Source organism: Emys orbicularis, chromosome 17, assembly GCF_028017835.1.
Source record: "Emys orbicularis isolate rEmyOrb1 chromosome 17, rEmyOrb1.hap1, whole genome shotgun sequence".
NCBI classification, from domain to species: Eukaryota; Metazoa; Chordata; order Testudines; family Emydidae; genus Emys; species Emys orbicularis.
The window spans coordinates 20,404,507-20,426,374 of NC_088699.1; the positions used below are offsets into that span (position 1 = coordinate 20,404,507).

At 47.7% G+C, this 21,868-nt stretch overlaps 1 protein-coding gene across 1 annotated transcript in view; it reads right to left on the reverse strand.

Annotated features, from left to right (window-relative positions):
* LOC135890772 (NADPH--cytochrome P450 reductase) overlaps positions 1 to 21,868 on the reverse strand; it is a 54,853-nt gene that overhangs the window by 25,698 nt on the left and 7,287 nt on the right. The window contains exons 3-4 of the mRNA XM_065418194.1: positions 9,369 to 9,561; positions 7,122 to 7,124 (exon numbers count right to left, since the gene is read on the reverse strand). Of these exons, the coding sequence (XP_065274266.1) occupies positions 7,122 to 7,124; positions 9,369 to 9,547 (182 nt within the window). The 5' untranslated portion in view covers positions 9,548 to 9,561. The remainder of the gene's footprint in view (positions 1 to 7,121; positions 7,125 to 9,368; positions 9,562 to 21,868) is intronic.

Consider the following 21,868-nt stretch of genomic DNA (forward strand, 5'->3'; position numbering starts at 1 on the left):
TGTCTCTGGTTTGAGTTTAAAGCCAACAGTTCAAAAGAGAGAAACGCCAACGCAGCCGGATGGTCGAAGTCTCCAGATCATAACCATCCACATCCCGTCAGAAAGCGCCCGAGGCAGCAGCCTCCCAGCAGAGCAGTCTTGTTTAGTCACCAACTTGCAAGCTGGCGCTAGGCATAAGCAGATTAAGCAACTGCTTAGGCCTGGAGCAGCTCAGGGGTCCCCCTATTATTGGCACGTATTGTGTGGGGGGGCCCCCAAAATATTCCTCCTTAGGACCCCCAATGGCACTAACTTGTACGTATTTTTCAGCACAAGATCCTAGGTCCAGATGTCGCTCTGAGTCAGAAAAAGACAGGAACTGCCTTTTACACCCTCCGCCCCGCTGGACAGAGAGCAAGCAGTCTCTTGTACTTCTCTGCCCGAGTAGCATGCCTTAGGCAGAACCTCCTTTCCCCTTCTCTTCCTGCCCTCAGAGTTCAGCAGGGAGATCAATATACAATTACATGCAGCTCTTAAGAGAGACGCGGTCCTGGGAGTAAGATCTACAGTTTGCTTGATCAGGAAGATTGACTCACCTCCCCAGAGTCAGGTCCTCTTGTGGGACCGAGTACAGACATCCCATGGTTAGGGCGGAAAACAGGCAAACGAAAAGAATCCCACAGCTTTTGTATCCGTCAGAGAAGGGAGAGATTTTAACTTAGCTGTTGAAAAATGTGCACGCAGGCCTTTCCATTCTGCACCTCTCGGAGCTTAAAGCCAAATCGGCAGTTTCCTTTTGTTACGGAGAACGGAGCCTGCACGCCAAGTCCCTGCACAGGCCATGGTCGGAGCAGTCCAGTTCGCTAGGGTTCTCGCCGGACGCTTTGAAAGTTACCAAGCAGATCCACACAACCCTGAGAAACTGCAACATCTGGCAGCAGTGGCAGAAAGGAATTAGGAGTCGAGAATGAAACCTCCCATGATTCTCTGCAGCACACTCCCGCACCCCCACCCCCCCCGCAACTTCCCTTCTTCTGTATGGAAGGGGGGGGATAAAACTCCCTCCCATGTATCCCATGTACCCTTGTTACCTCAGCAACAGTTTATATCATAGCCGCTTTTTTCATTTTTTTAAAAAAGGAAACCATGTAGGTTGAATGAAGCGATTCCAGACACCAGAGAGGCAGCGCTGAATGTTACTATGGTAGTGCCATCCATTAGGAAGAAAGGCTGTATTGATCATAGCGAGTTTGTTCCCTTTGGGGTCATATTAAATTAAATTAGAGATGGTCTCGCTCTCTCGCTCTCTCTCACCCCCCGCCCCCAATAAGTTAACTAATCAAGCTAAGAAACTGGAGCCATTCCTAAAACTAGGAAGCCCTTTAAATACAGGGAATGAATCTTGCTAACATTTGAGGATACAGATAAGCCAGTTTCCGTCCCAAATAATGCTGCAGGACAGATGGAAAATAATTACATACCATCTAACATGTCTCAACGTTTTCTCTGTCTCACAAATACCACAGCAGAGAAATGCACTGGGGCCTGGCGAGAAGTCTAAGATCACAAAAAATGCATATGCTGCCTTGCAAAGATGCTCCCCAAAAATTCCACCCAAAGGCAAGCTGCAGACTCACTGGTCCCTGAGCCCATGGAGATCAAAGGGACATTCCTCTCTAATGACATCTGCAGAGCAGGCGCTCGAAGATTGCTACCCTAACGGTTTCAATTAAGTCTTTGAATGGTCAAAACGCAAGCACACTTCTCTAGGTTTCAATGTGCTAGCTGCCATGAACGGCCAACTATACTGTGCATTTAGACACAGTCTTTTGTACAAAGGTCTCAAGCATTTTACAGACATTAAGCCTCACATCCCATCCTGTGAGGAAATTACCTCCATTCTGCAGAGGGAAAGCCGAGGCGTAGAGGAGTCAAGTGACTTGCTCAAGTCAAAAGAGAAAGTCAGCGAGTGAGCTTTGGAGTCATGATTTCTATTTCTATGCCCCAGCCGTGACAGAATGCTGCCATTCCTACCGCGGCACATCGCATGCATTGCTGGATGCTCTCCATCCAATTCAGACTGTCCAGAACAGGATCTTTGGCTCAAGCACTGTTTCCCTAGTGATCATAATAATCTCAACAGCCGCATTTGGGGTCAGAAACACAGTAGTAGACTCCCACCACACACAATCCAAGGAACCATCACATCCTGTTCTGCATGATCACAATCAAGAGAACACTTTCTGTCTAACAAAGCGCAATCTAAACATCCCAGCAGCAGCTCATACTAACTAAATCCTTCTGGGAAGTAACAGTGCACGGACACCTCCCGTCTCCCTCCCAACTCCTGGTTCCACTGCTCAGTTTGTTTTGCGTGGAGATCTGGGCAGGCTGCAACCTCTAGCCCAATGCAATTACGGAAGAGTCTTGATTTGCAGCATTTTCTCCAGCAGGGCATCTAGGAATTATCCTCTTTGAAATCTGGATAGCTACTCAAATTCTTCACTTACTGACAGCTACATCTCAATTTGGGATTTAATCCACCTCTCAAGTAGTAGCATTTTCATATCCAATATGTCTTTTGGACTAATCTATCAATAGCTCCCTCCTTTCACGGGCAGAGGTGAGGTCTTTTTATCTGGCCTCTTCCATCCATCGTGGCAACCGATTAAATTCCATCCCGTGAGTTTAGGCTACACACTAAATTGCTCCATAATCAGCACAGACAGACACTGCAACAACAGAGAGCCAGCAACCTAACTCAATGCTTACTGCCCTGACACACCCAGTGGATGCTGAGCAAATAGCGAATACCCATGAAGACGACAAGCAACTGATTTTTCTTCTGTTTAAATGGACACAGTCAGGAGCGCTGCCAGCTTTTCTGCCGCCCTAGGCGACAGACGGTCCCGCCCCGAAATGCTGCCGCCAAAATACCGCCACGGTCGCCGCCCCCCAAATTGTAGCGCCTTAGGCGACCGCCTAGGTCGCCTAATGGATTGCGCCGGCCCTGGACACAGCCCTGTTGCAAACATCTAGCACCAGTGAAGGGTGATATTAGTAAGTGACGTGAATCAAAGCATAGTGAAGAAATCTACCAAGGGAAACAAGTGTAATGTGCCACATTGATTTTCATGACTTTAAAAAACAAAAGCTCGGCACTGCTGTAGTTACGGATTGAACTGAGAGAGGTAGGAAACAAACGGCAACTTTATACCGTGATAGGGACAAACATGCCCACAACAGTCTGAGGAGTGGTATTAAGACAATGCAACCTGGGAAGCCTTCTGCCAGCCATGACGTCTGCCACCACCAGAGGGAGATGACGGAGCCTCTTTGAGCCAGAGGAGAGGGAGGAAAATCCCAGCACTGAATAAACCCAACACACTGTAACGATAAAGGTCTGGGCTTAAGTCATTGGTAGCCTCAGCCAAGAGCCAACTGCCCCTGTGGGCCTGATTCTCAGAGGCACTGAGCAATTGCAGCTTGCGCTGAAATCCAAGTGAGTTGAGGGTGCTGAGCATTTACTAGGATCAGGCCTTCTGAGTCCTGCCTGGTTAATATACCCAGCTGAGAACGACTGACTAGTCAATCCATGATCAGCGTCAGGGTAAGCCATCAAGAGGGCTAGGCTAGCTGCCAGATCTTTAAGCCAGAGTTAGTAGTAACTGATAGACTCATTCTGCAATGCACTGATTTTGCATATTTATCAAGTAGGAAACCCTACCCTGGGCTAGAGGATGGGAGGGAAGTAAATCCCCAGATAAAACAGCCTCGCTCATTCCTTTCCCTCCAGATTCCAACTATCCTAAAAATGTAGCTACAACCATAATCACAGGGCCCCAATCCAGCTGCAGCCGCTAGTTTTGCCTTTGGTGGCAGGCACGCAGCTTCTGGGGCCACTGGCTTACGGCTCGGGCAACTAGTAAAACCATCCAGGCAATTTGCTATGAAGCCTCAGCCAGTCACTCAGCAGAGCCGACTCCGGATTGCATGGGAAGAAGCCACTTCAAGGCTCATTTCCCAGCCCCCTTTACAGCCACACCCGTTACAGAACAACCTTGCGAGCTGCATTCATTCAGCTGTTGGAAACGGGCAATGTCCCAGTGGGCAGGAGATGTTCACACTTCAAGGGAAAACAGGGGGTACTGCTCTTCCACAGCTCCTAATGACCCCGCCGTGGAGCACCAGTGCAGCCACACAAGGACGACAGCGTGGTGTGAACGGTGCAAAACCGCTAGAACTAGAATAAGTGACAGTGCAGGATAAAGGGGTGAAAACCCCGTGAACCGACTCCCACTGGCCCCAAGCCTCTAGCTACATTCTGAGCTAAACGCCCATACGCCTTGCTCAGGTTTAGCGGGGAAAAGAACGGAATGTGTGTGGCTGGATGCTTCCACCATACAAAGCAGCCCAGACAGACCTGGTGTTCAGTGCAGAATGGATGACGTGTTCTGCTGGGAGACACAGAAGGGGTGCTAGGACATGAGCTCCTCTCAGCTCAAAGACGGTCCTGATGAGATCTGGAGCCTGATTCTCCCCAGCCTTGCAACTAGTGTAGTCACGGACACCTGTGCAAAGTGAGTGTGAAAAGCTGCCACCCATACAGCAGTAAATGATGACACAAGGCACAGGACGGGGGTGAGGGTGGGGGGGAAATCAGGCCCTACAAGATGGCCAGCGGCTCTCAGCCCCAGAAAAGAGTTGGCCAACATCACAAAAATAAATAAAAGAGCCTCGCAACGCCAGCAGTCTCTGCTTATGGGCAGGACCGAAGCTCAGGATGGAGACTCGCTGCACTAACCACCCGCCCCAATAAGTGATTCGCTCCTTCACTTTCATAAACACCAAATCATCTTGTCCAAACAAAAATATAAAACTAGGGGCAACATGACTCTTGCAGATAAAAGGGGGGAGCGGGGGCTTTGGGATGCTCCTTCCAGCCAAGGGGCCATGGTCTTACAGTTAAAGCCTTAATACAGGGCCAAGCTATCTCAGAGGCCATCACTGCCCTATGTCTTATTGCAGTGCCTGAGATGAATCAGGTTAATACTGCCGGCCATCCCATGATATGCAACAGAGGATGGGAGACAGGGGTTTCTCATATGACCCTGGCATGCCCTCTTCCTTCAGTGCACATCAAATGGGAAGTGCCAGAGACTCTGTGAAGTCCTTTAGGGATGTTGCTAATTGCTACTGATTTTACATGGAAGATGGTCACATACTGGACAGGCAGGAGCAAACAGCCCAAAGCGAGCTAGATGAATCTCAGTGTTCCTCTATGGCATGTTTCTCTGCAAGGCGCAAGACCGTCTCCTTTGAAGCTGTGTGCGATTCGCATTCACAAGAGCTGTCCCTGGGAGTTTTAGCAGATGATGAGACAGGAATCTAATTCAGCGTCCCAGTTTGAGTTCCCTGGCTACTCCAGCTCCCATCATGATAGATTGGTTCTTATTAAACTCCCCAGAGATGAAGGCTGGAGCAGATAAATACACCAAGGGTGACCAGATAGCAAGTGTGAAAAATCAGGCCGGGGTGGGGCTGTGGGGGTGTAATAGGGGCCTATATAAGACAAAGCCCCAAATATCAGGCCTGTCCCTAAAAAAAGGGGACATCCGGTCACCCTAAATACACCATTCACAATGAAGTCCATTGGTGGGGGGAGGCGTGCTTGAATGGTCCAAGGAAACTCACAGGTTAGGACTGAAGTTAGGACAGATGACAATTAGTGAATAACGACCATGCATAGTACCAGCTGCTTCTCTCTCTCTTACACACACTTACACACACACACACTTACACACACACACACACACACACACCCCTCTTTGCCCCATACAGCGACTTCATTGCAAGATGCTTGCGAACAATGTGGGTTCCTCCCTTTAAACTTCTAGCCAGGGAGTGAACTTCCCTCTTTCCGGCGAGATCCATTTTCCTACGGTTTAGGTTACTAAGCCATGCTGTTTCCTCTCTGTTAGCGTGTGACATTTCGCCTCAGGGATTTCACAATCCGCCTCACTCCCGGCCTCTCTTCTGAGCAGAGACTCAGGGCTTGTCTACACTGCTGCAATGGAGTGCTGCGCTGTAATTCCCCAGTGCAGCTGCTGCGGGCACGAACTGAAAGGTTTCTAATCCACGTTACCATCCTCCTCCTCATTCACGTAATCCTGTCTGAAAACTAGGAAGCTTTCAGTTCATGCCCACAGCATCCACACGGGGGAGTTACAGCCCAGCAAGTGCAGGGCACAGCCTCAGTTATGCCGAACACCGGAGCGAGATTAAAGCAGTGGCCGAAGAGAGACTACCATGAAGGCCCATGCACTCATTTTCACCTGGGACCCACTGCCGACATCCCGAGACAGTGTCCGGAGAGGCATTCCGCACCCACGCTGAAGCGCCCTGTGCTGCATGCCCCAAGCGGTAAGGCTCAGAAGGTGGATGCAGGGCAGCCTCCATCTCGGTCTTTCTTCGTTTGAGGTTGAAAGTCCCTGCAAATTTGGCAGCGGTCCCTAATGTGACCCTTGCTGAGACGCTTTAGGCAGGTGGAATGAGGGTAACTTACCGGCACAGATCTTTTGCAGCCGGCACAAGGCTTAAACACTGGAGACCGCGGCATACCCTAGTATTGGGGGTCTGCGCCCGGTACAAAAGGGGAACTGATGCGCCAATAAAACAATCCAAACAACAAATGAAACATACATTAATCTAAACCACTAACAAGTGCCAGCTATTTCTAGTAAAGCTGAGAGATTCCCCAGAAGGGGATAAACTTGCAGAAGCAAGCCAACACACGCCGATTACTGATCACAGACAACAAGAAAGAATGGAGGGGGTCCAGGGCAGCTCCGCCCTTTCTACCATCATGCCGCAGTACGAGGCAACAGAGGCCGCATGTGCAGCCCCAACCGGTAACATTAAGGGGAAAATCCCTGATCGTGGGGCACTGGGCACGCACATACCTGAAGGGGACTGGACATGTGCACTCGAAGAACTCTGAATTTCTTAGCTTTTGTGGGTTTGACACCTTGATTTTAAGGTGGCACTAATGAAGCTGGGCTTTGTTTATAAAGGAGAAAATAAAAGGACAATGACTAAAAATGCTGATGGGGAGAACTAAGGAACTGGCTGGAGGGGTTCACACACTACTGAGACAAGGGAGTTCAAACACCCAGCCCCAACTAACACTGGGGAATACTGTGCCCAGGGCTAGTGCTCCCAATATATTCCCTGATCTAGAAGAATTATAACGTTGTAGGGCAGATATATGAGGCCCAAGAAAGTCAGGCACAAAGACAAGTCCCAGTTAAACCCCTGAATGCTTGGAGTGCTTTTCTGATTCAGTAACTAATAAAGGAGCTTCCCTAGATGTGATGCTCGTGTTGCCAGAGACAGAAGCGACTGCTAAGCAGTGCAAGGTACAGCCTGATACTTTCAGACAGGCTGCTCCTGTCTTGCTGGAGGCTGGCACCAGTAAGGGGAGTAACAGCCAGGACGTGGGCCATTGTGATTCATCGGCCAGCACTGCCACCTTGCTCTTATGAGGTGTTTCAGAGACGGGCAAGTGCAACACGAGGAGAGGGTGAAACGGCCCACAAATAAATAAAGGAGACAGTCATTAACTCTCCTCCTCCCTCTAATACCTGTCAAGAGCGAAGAGATGTGGGGCAGCCCTCTAAGCATGCACAACTCCGCTGACTTCAGTGGCATCGCAAGCACTTGCAAGAGGCATGAATTTGGCTCTTTGGGTTTCAAAAGCATTCCGTTAATCCAGCTCTATATTCAGGTCACAGGCCGGTGGGTCATCTGATTAGTTCTGTTAATGATTCCTCTACACTGGAAACTATGAAGAAAAGTCTCCTGACGTTACCCCACCATGCCAATCCTTTTGTGAGGTGCTCTTTGCCCCAAACAAAGGCCTGTCTAAGCGATCATTGCTTCTCCGACCTTCCCCCCCACTGTCGGAGAGCCTCCATCCACCCATACGGCCCCACATCACAGTTCTTCTGAAGGAGGATCCCTTTGGAGACATTAACCCCACACCTTAGTGGAGGAAGTCAATACTGGGCAATACCATTGCGGCTGCATGGGAAGGAGTCTACTGAATCTACACTGCCACCCAGGAAATTCATTTGATCCCTGGCGTCTCACCTTCCAGGCTGGCAGAAATCAAAGCAGTGGATGACAGTGAAGAGAATAACCAAACAGGGCAGCCTTTTCTCTCCTCACTCTGGAAGTATGTTTAAAGCAGAGGCCAGGTACAACAGCTGGCACCAAGGCGGACTTTATTCCTGTTCTACATGGCACCGTTCTGAGTGGCAAGCCTCCCCATCCCACCCTACAACGCAGTGGGACAAGGTAAAGACAAGCACTGATGGTACCACTTAACTACTCTCTGGTAGCTGGGGATGCAGCTCCTCCCCTTCTGGCAGAGGTGTGAGGCCAGCCTGGCTTTTCCACCCTGGCTGGGAAGAATAGGATTTACATGCTAATCTCACTTAACAGAGAAGTTACAGAGGAGTGGGAGGAGGGGAAACTGGAGAAACTTTATGACTGTATGTGATGGGGCATACAAACCCCACACTGGAGAAGAAAGGGTTAAGGAGCTTCTCTGGGCCCAGGCAGCCCCCCCAAACACACACCTGCAAAGCTGGTAAAAAGGGAAGCTGAGTAACTCAGTGGCAGAGACACAACAGAGGTGAGCTGACCTGTACTTTGAACTCCTGGGAAGGAGCACCACAGGGGCTCCTGCTGACTGAAGCCAGGTGATACTGACCTGACCCAGCCTGCAAAGCAGGGACTGGTGACTTTCTGAAGGTCAGAAACTTTATCTGTGTGTTCAGTGATTTACTTTACCCTATGGGAAGAGAGAGCACTGGCAGGAAGTGATCCAGGGAGGCAGCTGCAGAGCACCCCAATGTGCAGGGCTTAGCTGCCAATCACTGGGGCCCCAGATTGGCACCCAGTGGAGAGGGTGGGCCCAGGCTCCTCTACCAGCGCCTAAAAAGGAGACAATGACAGAAGTCTATCCCTCACCAAGAAACCAAGTTGGGAAGACCCTGCAGGTAAGAGGGTCCACACCCAAGACCCTGATGCAAGGGAGGAAGCCCTGAAGCCCTCGCTGACTTCTGAAGACTTCATCATTGGACTCTGTGTAACCCGAAAAAAATTAGACTTGAACATGTGACCCGGCCGGAGTGCTGAGACACTGAAAGGACAGATCACCACAGGGCAACTATATAATGAGAAAGGGGATCACCCAAGAGGAAGACAACTTGCCACACCCCTGCCTGACACTAGGTGTGACTGGCGGTGAGCATTCCCCTTCACAACATACCAATGCTATTTAGAAGCACATTCATCCCGAGTTCATCAGGACAGTCACTTACGTTGGCTGGATTTTGGTGAATTCAGGGATTTCTTCCTTTTTCTTGCGGAAGAGGAACCAGTAGGAAAGGAGGCCAACGATGAGTGAGAAGAGGAACACATCGGTCATGCTAAAGAGAGTGCCCTCCGGGACAGCGCTCTCAGGAGGGGGGATAGTGGAGTCCATGGCAGAATCCCCCATGGCAACCGGCAACACTAGAAAGGGGAAAGAGAAAAAAAATAAATTACATATAATGAAAGTGCAAACAGTGCCAGAGCATCACTGGAATGAGATGGGAGAGACCTAGAAGACCAACCAGTACATGCTGAGTCCAGTATAGCTTTCAATGTCCCAAGAGCTAGCCCGTCCTTTAGGAGATCATTCCACAGCCTAATGCATCTCACTGCGAAAAAGCGGCTTTTTGCTATATTCAGCCAAACTTCCTGCTTTCCAATTGTTTCAACCCCAGCCAGCTTGCACTCCATCCTTGGCGCGAGCACATTTCAAACAGCTGTAGCCTTGTGCCTCTCCCAGAGGTCGTGATCTGGTTCCCATCGACATCAGTGGCAAAGCTTGTGATGGGAGCCAGATCAAACTCACAGCTGGCCCTTGCCTCAGTAATACATATTCTGGAGGAGTCAATTCCTTCAGCCACCCTGATCATTTTTGTTGCTCTTCTCTCTTGTATCTTTCTGGGGCAGACTTTATTGCCATCTGACTCAACCACACCAGAGCCACAGAGAGAGCCTGTTACCTTCCTCCATAGTGGTGCGAGGCCTCGTTGGATGCATCCCCAAGCTGCGTTCATTTTTGTTTTGCTTCAATTTCATGTCTAATTTGCCCTCCACTAGCACCTCTAGGTCCCTGTTGGCACTACAGCATTCGCGTTCCCATTCCACAAGATGAATCCCAGTTTGTTCATTTTTGTCCACTTTTCTATTCTCTCTAGTAAATCCTAGGTCCATTTATAGTATTGCCTTTGCCCTCATTTAGTATCTGTCAGTTTTATTAATACCTGCTTTTTTCTTTCTTCTAGATCAGGGGTAGGCAACCTATTGCACGCGTGCCAAAGGCGGCACGCGAGCTGATTTTCAGTGGCACTCACACTGCCCGGGTCCTGGCCACCGGTCCGGGGGGCTCTGCATTTTAATTTAATTTTAAATGAAGCTTCTTAAACATTTTAAAAACCTTATTTACTTTACATACAACAATAGTTTAGTTATGGATTATAGACTTATAGAAAGAGACCTTCTAAAACGTTAAAATGTATTACTGGCACGCAAAACCTTAAGTTAGAGTGAATAAATGAAGACTCGGCACACCACTTCTGAAAGGTTGCCGACCCCTGTTCTAGATCATTAAAGTGGTTAGATGAAGACAGATTTCTGAAATGACAAAGAGCAATGTAATGGATTGGATGGGACTGTTCAAGGAACACCTCTATGTTGATTTGCATGCAATTAATCGTGTGTTACCGATCTCTTATCAATGATTCTTATTTCTCCTACCCACTCCTGAAAAGCATCAAAAAAAGAGCTGATCATTGTGAGCACAGTCGGACTAGCAGTTCCCCTGATCCATCTGGCTAAGGTACTTATTTGGCCCTCATTACCACATTAGTTCAGTGCTTCACAATCTTTAATGTATTTATCCTCCCAACACCTCTGTGAGGTAGGGCAGCGCTATTATCCCCCTTGTACAGGTGAGGAACTGAGGCTCAGAGAGGTTAAGTGACTTGCCCAAGGTCACACACGGTGCGTGTGGCAGAGCAGGGACTTGAACCCAGGTCTCACAAGTCCCAGGCTGCTGCCTGAACTACTGCCATCCTGCCCTTCGAGAATAAAGAGCTACTGCTTTTCCTCCTCCATTGCTTCCCCAAGCTGCCAACTCCTCTTAATCCAGCTCCACATTGGAAGATTAGTTTCTTAGTGGGCAAGCAGATGATTAACTTGAACCATGATCCATGAGAGCAGAGTGGCTCCTTCCCTTATGATCAGGCACTCTGCCAATCCAGACTATGGACATTTGAACGTGTTGTGTACAGAGTAGTGACAAAGTCGACAGAGGGGAAGAGTAGGCAGCAGAGGTCTTTGCAATGGTGGTGTCACATTAGGAAACTGGCAGAGTGGTGATTCATAGATCTCAAGGGAAAATTGTAATCAACTAGTCTGACCTGCTGTGTGACCCAGGCCAGAGACCTGCCCCAGAATTATTCCTAGAGCAGATCTTTTGGAAAAACATCCCATCTTGATTTAAAAATGGTCAGTGATGGAGAACCCATCACAACCCTTGGAAAATTGTTCCAATGGTTAGTTATTCTCACAATTAAAAATTGACACCTTGTTTCCAGTCTGAATTTATCTAGTTTCAACTTCCAGACAACGGATCATGTTAGAGCTTTTTCTGCTAGACTGTATTTGTTGCCCATGTAGGGACTTGAAGACTGTAATCACGTCACCCCTTAACCTTCTCTTTGCTAAGCTAAATAGATTGAGCTCCTTGAGTCTCTCACTGTAAGGCAGGTTTTCTAATCCTTTCATCATTCTCAGGGCTCTTCTCTGAACCCTCTGCAATTTATCACCATCCTTCCTGAACTGCTGGCACCAGAACTGGACAGAGCATTCCAGAAGCGGCTTCACCAGTGTCAAATACAGAAGTAAAATAACCTCTCTGCTCCTACTTCTCATACATCTCAGGATCACATTGGCTCTTTTGGCCCCAGCATCTCACTGGGAGCTCCTGTTCAGATGATTATTCACCACAGCCCCAAACTGTTTGCAGAGTTGCTGCTTCCCAGGATAGAGTCCCTCGTCATGGAAGTGTGGCCGACATTCTTTGTTCTTAGATGCAGAAATGATGTGATTAAGTTACCCCCCCCCCCCCGCCAGGTGCCAATGGACCGGCTAGATCTACATTGCAATTAAACACCCATCACTGGCCCATGTCAGCTAACTTGGGCTCACGAGGCTCGGACTATGGGGCTGTTTAACTGAGGTGTAGCCATTTGAACTCGGGCTGGAGCCTGGGTTCTGGGACCCTTCCTCCTTGGGTGCAGGCTCTGAAGCCTAAGAAAGGGGGTGAGAGCCTGAGCTGCAACATCAAAGCTATTTTAAAGAGCCGGCACAAGCCCCGCTCATCCAAGTCTGTTGACCCAGGCTGGTAGGCTTGCTCCAAACTGCTGTGTAGAGACACACTCCCAGAAGCAGAGGGCTGAGGGATCCCTCTATTGTGTTTATTATCAAAAACATACTAGACAACGTTACCGTAAGTAACAAAGATCAGCTCCTGCTGAAAAAAACCCAGCCGATTAATGTAGAGTCTCCCCACCAGCTTACTACAGCTCATGCCACTTCCACTCTCTGCATTCACAGAGCTCTCATCCAAAGGCCAGAGGGTTAGGAGTGATGACGCTATGGCACATGAGGATAATCAGAATGCTCACTCTCCTCCTTCCCAAGCAATGCAAATAAGCACCACCTGTTTTGAAGTTTAGGCAAAGTCGCTGCCTCGTGTTAAAGAGACAAATGCCAAGCGACAGCACAACCAAGAGCAATTATAGTACAGAGCCTTGCCTGAGACCAAGAAGCCAAGTTCAGCTCCAGATCTTTTAGCTACAGCTGGCTTCTGTCAAGGCATTTATAGGAGGCATAAATCACAGTGCGATCTGGGCTTCACTCGCAAACCTCACTGCAGGGCTGGAAGCGTAGAAGGAAAACTGTCTAGTGCGATAGGTGGTGAATTTCAAAAGCCACTTGCCCTATCCCAAAGGGAGAGGGAGCAGCCACTGGACACATGCTTCAACAATATTGTTTTCACCATCTTGAACCAGCTCCAACCCCTAAAAAGTGAGGAGAGATTTATTCTGCATCTTTGGAAAATATGGTACCATTCATCCTGAAGGATTTCAAAATGGTTTAATCGCTATGAAAGAGCCAGGCCCACCCACCAGCCCATGATCCTCTATCTCCCACTGGAACTACAGTCACCAGCTGTTCAATAATGCATAGCAGGGCAGTAAGGGGGACACTACCCGGAAGTACAACCACCAGGCAAATTGAGGTAGGCCGAGGTCAAGCTGAAATCTCGCCAGGGCAGAAGTTAACAAGCTTGCAAGAAGTGTTGTAGAAAATTTAATAGTCAAAGGGAATCAAAGGCTTGATTTTATATCTGGTCTGAAAGATGGTGCCACCACAAGAACAGAGTCCCTGAACACCTTATGGGGAAGCTGGTCCAGCACTGAATCATAGGGAAGTGTGCCACGTATACTGAATCATCAGTACCCCTCCGGGCAGCCCCTGGAGTGTGTCTCCTGTTACAAGTACCGGACCAGTATAAGGAAGCATAGCTCACAAGATCACAGCCTGAGGCAGCATGGTTTTTGCATGACATCCTCCAGAAAAAATACAAGACAGGATGTGTATGTTAGCATAAAATTCACTCGCTTGGAAGCTCTGTGAATTGCCGTAAATTACAGTCCAACTGCTCATGGAGCCAAGCCCTGACAAAGGCTGGCAATTCACGCTCAGCTCACATGCCCTAGATTCTCAAAAGAGCTCACTCTCTCTCACACAAACACACGCTTCTAAACAAGAGGTTCTCTCTCACTGAGGTCGGGGGGAGACGCATGCAGACATCTGAAGGGGAAAGTACATATCGGTCCCAGTGACTTGGTTTGGCACAGCTTTGTGAGGGCAGGATGAAATGGCTTCTTCTAGTGCAGCGTTTCTCAAACGCTGCCACAAGGGGCTTTTCTTGCGGCTAGAGCTTCCTGAGCGGTGATGTGGGGGGCCAAAGCAGTGGCCCCTCTCCCTGGGGCCACCAGCAGGCCCTGCCCCTCTCCGGAGAGACAAACACTGGAGGAGCAGGCAGCCACTGAGTTCCTGGAGGCGATGGGGTCAGACTTCAGCCCTGGGGTGGTGGGCAGCAGGCTCAAGCTGTGGGGCTTTGGGCTCCGGCAGCACGGTGGCAGGCTCCCACCCCCCCAGGCACAGGGCTTCGGGCTCCGGCCCCCAGGCTCTCATCCCAGGGCTCATACCCCTCCCATCGTCCCTGGCCCCTGCTGCCACCTCCCCATCCAGGGCTTAATTTGTCCCTGGTCTTGCCAAGGCTGAGTAAATCTGCTGTGAAAAGTGATCTTTGTATGTTTGTTAATATCACTTTTCACAGCAGACTTAATAGCTAGCTGGAAGGCTGTGAAAAGTGATATTAACATACAAGTATCACTTTTCACAGCAGCAGGCTTACTAGCTGGGACATTAAAAAAAAAAAACAAACATGAAAGCAAAAGAAACAACAAAAAAGACAAGAACGTGCAAAGCACCTTATTTGTGTTTCTATTCTGTTTAGGTCCAGTAAAGAATACACACAATTTTACATTATTTTTATTATTGAGTCTGCAAAAAAAAAACCCTATATAAATAAATTACAATGACTTGGACGTGTATATGTCCATATTTGTTTGTTTTTCCTAAAGTTAATTACCGTATATACTCGTCCATAAGCCGAATCTCTTTGGTAAAAATGTGACGCATCAAAGAGCGGGGGTCGGCTTATAAATGGGTCTACACCAAAATTTAATGATTTTAAACTCTATGGAATTATTGAATTGAATATCTAATACATTGTCGTTTTGTTTACCTGGAGCGTCTGCAGGCATGGAGCCCCTCGGCTCCCTGTGGCCGCAGTTCGCCGTTCCCAGCCAATGGGAGCTGCGGGAACGGCAAACTGCGGACACTGGGAGCTGAGGGGCTCCGTGCCTGTGAACGCTCCAGGTAAACAAAACATCCAGGCCCGCTAGCGGCTTACCCTGACGGGCCAGGAGCCAAAGTTTGCCAACCCCTGAAATATAGGGTCGGCTTATGAAAGGGACATACAGTTTTTGCTATTTTTACCTAACCATCTTGTGGGGTCGGCTTATAAACCAACGGGCTAATGAACGAGTATATACACTTTGAGGCCACCAAAAACTTCGTTGTGAGAACCCTTCTAGTGGGATGTTGCTGTGGGACTATGGCTGAAAAGCACTGCTGTAGAAAGTTACAATCAGCACTTCAGCAGAGGGTGTAGAGAAGCACATATGCACCTTGCAGTGACATTTGACAGGCCTTTCAGGTACACCACTCAAGGAGCTTGCACTTCCAACTTTGCAAGGCTAGTGCAGGAATAAACACAGAACAATTGATTCTCAGACCTGTTCAGAGTTCTAATTGACTCAAGAATTTAAGAATGCAATTCTACTCTGAGGAGTGATTGAAAAAGACATCATGGGGCTCCTTGTTTATTGCCTGGATTTCCTAAAAGTGAAGTTTTTTCTAGCCACCAGCTCTGCAAACTAACTCTGAGACCTGAGTGTTAACCGTGAGGTAAGGTTTGGCTTTAAGCATCACCACAGGTTGCCCTGAGCCAACTAAGGTGGGTCATACCATAGATGCAATTGCAGAGTAGGCTTTATGATAAAGCCTCTGTAAATGGAACATCATTGTCAGAATGATGCATGAGTCAGGGAAGAATCCAGCTCTCTCATACTGCTGTACTTGCTCTTCAGTATTAACTGGCCTATACAAACTTATCTGTAGGCAGATGAGACACTGAGTCTCAGCTGACAAGAGCTAACAAGTTTTAATTCTGACCCCACCTGGCCTCTTGTTTCCAAGGAAAGCCCTGCCTTTAACACCCTGAGTTACTATTTGGATAAGACACATTCTCATACACACTTCTGTTTTCTTTAATTCTTCCTACCTTATGCCCCTGTTTATTCTCAACTTCTCTTTAAGGTCTTAGCAAAAAGTACAGATGGAAGTTGCTGACTCCTACATGGGAAACTGAACATGGTAGCTGCTTTGTTTTATAGCCCCGATCTGCCCAAGAAAGGAGGAAGTGGAAGGCCTACTAACAAGTAGGCAGCTGATTAGATAGATATTTCCACAAGGTGCATTTTTGCCAGTCCATGCAGAAAATAAAGAGGGTCCCCGATCCTGCAACCCAACTCACATTGGAGTAGCTTCACAGGCATCGGTGGGGTTACACATGAGGAAGGACTGCAGGACCAAGCACTAGATGTCTCACCCACCCTTCTTAACATCCACTGTCCCTTTGCACAAAGCCAAACCAGCATTTCTACTTCAGAGACTCCCATCACTTGTGTCTTTCAGGGGGTGATTTCAAATAGGCACAACCTGAGACACCTTAAAAGGCCTGTTTTACAGACGGTGGGCACTTAGAACGCTGAGCCCCTCTGAGGCGACTGAAGATGGGCAAAGACTGAGGCACCCAAAAATAACCAATCACTTCTGAAAACCTGGGCCTTAAATCTCTGTGAGCCTCGGTTCCCATCGGTGAAGTGGGGTATATTTCCTTTTCGGCCTTGTCTATTTAGACCGTCAGCAAAATGCAGAATCCCCTCCCCCCCCCGCATCTCAGCTGGGACCTCTAGGCAGTAATAGAATACAAATAAGGTAGTAATGGGGGGATATGTTAGGCAAGGTTATATTTTAGCCCATTCAGCTTTGAAACGGTCCCTTTTCAGCTCTGTATTGTGTTAGATTTAGAAGGTCTGGTCTCTAAACACCATGTATAGTTCAGGTCATTGTGAAGTCACGCAGAGACGTTCTACAGCAGTGAATTCAGGCACATTTAATTTGTCTTTAATTAAAAGTCATCTAACTTCAGCGCCAGACATTTCACGAAATCAGGAGCATCAAAGGGCCCGATTCTGAAAGGCACTGAGCACCCTCCACCATTGAGTTCAGAGTCAGTGGAGGGTGCTCAACACGTCATAGGACCAGGCCCTAACACTAGTGAATTACTGTCAATTAAGTCATTAGTACAAACACAGTCCTTGGCAGAAAATGTCCTGAAAAGTTGCCGGCAGCCTAAAAAACTCTCCCTGCAACTCTGGCACACAGTGTATGTCAACGATAAATGGAGATGCACAGACATCCTTGAGAACAAGAGAGAGAGCCCTAAAACTCAAGTTACTTGGCACAAGGTACAGAAGCCTACCGCCAGAAAGTAAAGGAGTTCCCCCGTCCCTATTTCAAAGATTTCTCTATCACAGTTGTTTTGTTCTCTATCTGCAAGGAAAGTTTCACTCCCCAAAGCTGACTTTGGGATTGATCAGACTTCAACAGCAGTTGTGGGTGTGCAAGAATACAGGTTTAAGCTACTCATCCTGTCGCCATAGTGGGGCTTGGACTGTGGTGGTGAGCCCTTGCTATGAAGTTACTAGAAAAGAATCAAAACTCAGAACGTGCCCCAAAAGCCCAGAGATGTGAAAACCAAACCAACTTTCTAAAAAAATAAACGTTGTGGCTTTTTGCAAGGTAAACAAAGAGGCCTTTTATTTATACAAACATCTGTGACCCAACATTAATAGAAACAGATAGGTGTAGAGACATTGTTGAAATTACATATATTAAGTCAGCTTCACTTCCAGGTTACATAATCATAAGACTGAAGGGCTGGAAGGGACCTGGAGAGGTCATCTAGTCCAGACCCCTGCGCTGGGACAGGACCAAGTACACCTAGACTGTCCCTGACAGGTGTTTGTCCAACCTGATCTTAAAATCCTCCAAATGACAGAGATTTCACAGCCCCCGATGGAAGCCTGTTCCAGATCTTAACTATCTTTATAGTTAGAAAGGATTTCTCAATATCTAACCCGAATCTCCCTTGCTACACATGAAGCCCATTACTTCTTTCCTGCCTTCAGTGACCATGGAGAACAATTGATCACCATCCTCTTTGTAACAGACCACGAATAATGTTACCAGGCCCCCTCCAACGTTTTTCCTCCAGACTAAACATGCCCAGTTTTTTAAACCTTTCCTTATAGGGCAGGTTTTCTAGACCTTCTATCATTTTTGTTGTTCTCCTCTGAACTCTCTTCAATTTGCCCACGTCTTTCTTTAAATGTGGCACCCGAAACTGGACAATTCTCTAGCTGAGGCCTCGCCAGTGTCACACAGGGTGAAAGAATTACCCCATGTCTTACATATGCCCCACGACTGGAGTTCAGGGTTCTCCCTACCACACCTAGTGACAAAATCTCTGGGCCCGATTCTCCTCTCACTTGTACTGGTGTAAATCGGGTGTAGCTCCACTGACACCGAGTTACATTCATGCATGCATGAGAAGATTCAGGACCGCTGCACAAAGCGAAGCTCCAAGCTACTCTTCTGGGCTGTTCCCTCCTTTTCCCTAACTTAACAACTCGGGCTCTGCCCATTTCAGTCTCACAGAGTTTTCAGGCACTGGATCGTCCAGGACACGTTGCTATCAGGTCTGCACCTGTGCCCAGCCCATAGACAAGCCATGCAAGCTAGAAAGTGTTCCAGTTCCATCCACAACCACAGTGCACCCACGCAAGGTCTATCCAGAATCTGGTTCTATATAATCACTGACTTTGGCACCTTTGGTCCAGGGCTTTGCAATGCAGAAAACAGAAGAAAAGAGATCTAGAGTGAGGTTTTCTGCACCATTACTCTTCTACCCTGAACCTTTAGTCTAAGCAATAAGCCAAGCTGCTCATTGTTTCCAAACATGTAAAATCAGTGGCAGCCGCCGCCTGTAGGAGGTTGAGATGGAGGTTAAAATAAGAGGCTGCTGGCAGATCTGCAGAGGACATGTTTGGCAACACATACTCAGAGGCCTGCAATTAGGAATTGAAGAGAATAGTTTCAATTACCCAAGATGTACATTCCAATTATAGACAAGAGTCAGAGAACTGATAATGGATCCCACCACGCAGATATTAAGTGAAAGTCCTTACTAGTTGAGGGCTGTGCTATTCTTTGTGGAAAGGTGGGCAGAGAACAAAAACCATCACCACATCTAGCAGTGGCTTCAACAGCATAAGGGCAAACACTAACAGCCCCCAAGTCCCTGTTCAAAGCTTTAAGCAAAGTTCAATTTGCTTGAAAATATTTATTTTAAGAATGAGTTGTTGAAGCAGAAGTTCCAGTCAGAGCAACACATGACGGCTACAGAGAAAATGCTGACGCAAGTAACCAAAGGAAAGGGAAAGCGGAGAACATATGCTGCCGATATAGAGAATCACAGCTAAATATCTGTGGCAACAGATGGGATGACTTGGCAGATCCACACTCTGTGTCACATTTCTGCAGCCACATGATGTTCCTGAATCGGCATGACTCAACACACAGATACCATTAATAAAAAGGAAGTTGAAACACAAGGCAGCAATGATTTTCCATCCCCAGGAACCTTGGCATTGCTAAGAACACGAAGGATTACACCATCATTGCAGAAATCATCATCTCTCCCAGTTAGGATACAACGGAACTTTTCCCCTGCGTGCAGCTGAGCAGAAATGAACACAAAGATAAGGCACAGCAGAACCATTTGCTCCTCTTTACAACTTAACTGGAAATACCAATAAAAATATCGGGGCGGGGGGAGAGGTGCGAGGGTAAAGTGCTTGAGAGCACTTTACAAACTGTACACAAACAGCACCACTGAAATGCAACCACTTCTGGAGTGGAGGGCAGCAGCCTAGATGAAGAACGGACACATACCTGGCTCTTATGAACAGGGCAAGGGGTGACCTTTAACAGGCAATATATATGAAGGAAGGTGTTCGTTTTGAAATATAGGGCAGGGACTCCGTTTTTTCAGCTATCAAAGTTACAAGAGAGAGATGTTATTAAAACATATTTAATAGAGAGGCATTAAAGTGAGCACAGCTAATGTTAGCCAACCAGTGTCATAATAAGCAGTGAGGAGACAAACTGACACATATCTGGAGCGATACATAAACTAAGGCTACTTAAGGGAGGTGTTGTGGCCTAGTGGCTAAAGCACTGGACTAGGGCTAGGTCTACACTACAGCGGGGGGTCGACCTAAGATACGCAACTTCAGCTACGTGAATAGCGTAGCTGAAGTTGCGTATTTTAGGTCGACTTACCTGGCTGTGAGGACGGCGGCAAGTCGACCGCTGCCGCGCCACCGTCGACTCCGCTACCGCCTCTTGCCGCGGTGGATTTCCGGAGTCGACGGCAGAGCGATCAGGGATCGATTTTATCACGTCTTCACTAGACGCGATAAGTCGATCCCCAATAGATCGATTGCTACCCACCGATCCGGCGGGTAGTGAAGACGTGCCCTAGGACTCAGGAGACCTGGGTTCTGTTCCAGGCTCTGCCATGGGCCTGCTGTTGACTTTAGGTAAGTCATGTCCCCATTCTGAGTCTCAGTTTCCCCATCTGTAAAATGGGGATAATGACACTGACCTCCTTTGTGAAGCTTGCTGAGATTTAATGATGAACAATGCTATACAACGCCTAGGTATTCATTATTAACACCACCCTGTGCCTTAAAAATCAGTGCCCTCTGTTTCATGATACTCAGCACAGAAACCCATCTCACAGCCTTTGTGGTAAATGGCATTTATACATCACAACATTAGACTGAAAGCACCATGGGTTTTCTCCATGTCTTTTCAGCACCATTTTCCTAAACAAACACAATTCACTAGAATAAAGGCTCTGATGTGGATTGTTTACTATTCCTCACCTCTTGAATTCAGGGCAGTTCAGTAGATTTTTTTTCCTCCACACCTTCCCAGTCCCAAGCACATGGCCTACCCTGATAATACTCCCTCACTTGACCAGATAAAACAGGGAGGACTCTGAACAGATGTGCTGCTGAGTGTCTCACGTCAGGGTGGCTTGCTATGGGTATTACCATTTCCTTCCCACTTCACCCACCGGGAATTTAACCAACTTTCATTAAAATTGACCTCTGAAAATAAATCCTGCTGAAAAACAGTTGGTCCCTCATCATACTTATAGGGCTGTCCCCGCTAAAGTACCAGCTATTCTGTGTTTTCTTGGTTGGTACCAGACATATTCTTTGGTATCTAGACAAAAAAAGACAGCGGAGGGAAGCCCCACAGCAGCCCAAGTGACCTCTGCTTCGGGGTGCTTGTCACACTCACTTCAGCAACGGTGAAGAGATCACAAAGACTGCAGATGAGCTCTGTGTAGCTTGAAAGTTTGTCTCTCTCACCGACAGAAGCTGGTCCAATACAAGACCTCACCCATCTTCTCTCAGATCCAGCAGCATTTCTTTGAGCATGGCACTACCTCAGCCTGCTATAGTCAAAGGGCCTGATTTTATATTCCTTATGCAGACAGAACCCCCACTGTGGTCAGTGGGAATACAGGACAGCAATCCAACATACAGCTTCCAGTAGGAAAATGGGATTTCTCCAGTAGGGAAACAGAAAAGGTCCAGAAAGATGTCAAGATTCTGTCAATAAAATTAATCCGTGGTGGAAACTACAGAGAAATCTACAGAGGGGATGCTGAAACATACAAGGATAACTTTGCATGCAGCTATTTGATTCAATGATAGAAGACAATACCCAGTTGTAGAAGAAAAACTACTATGCCAAAACCTCTTTTAACCAGCCTTACACAACTTCCACGAAGATGCATCAGCCCAGGCACAAAGTCTATTTGCCTGCCATCTACCCACGTGGTTAGTTTTTCCTCCTCATT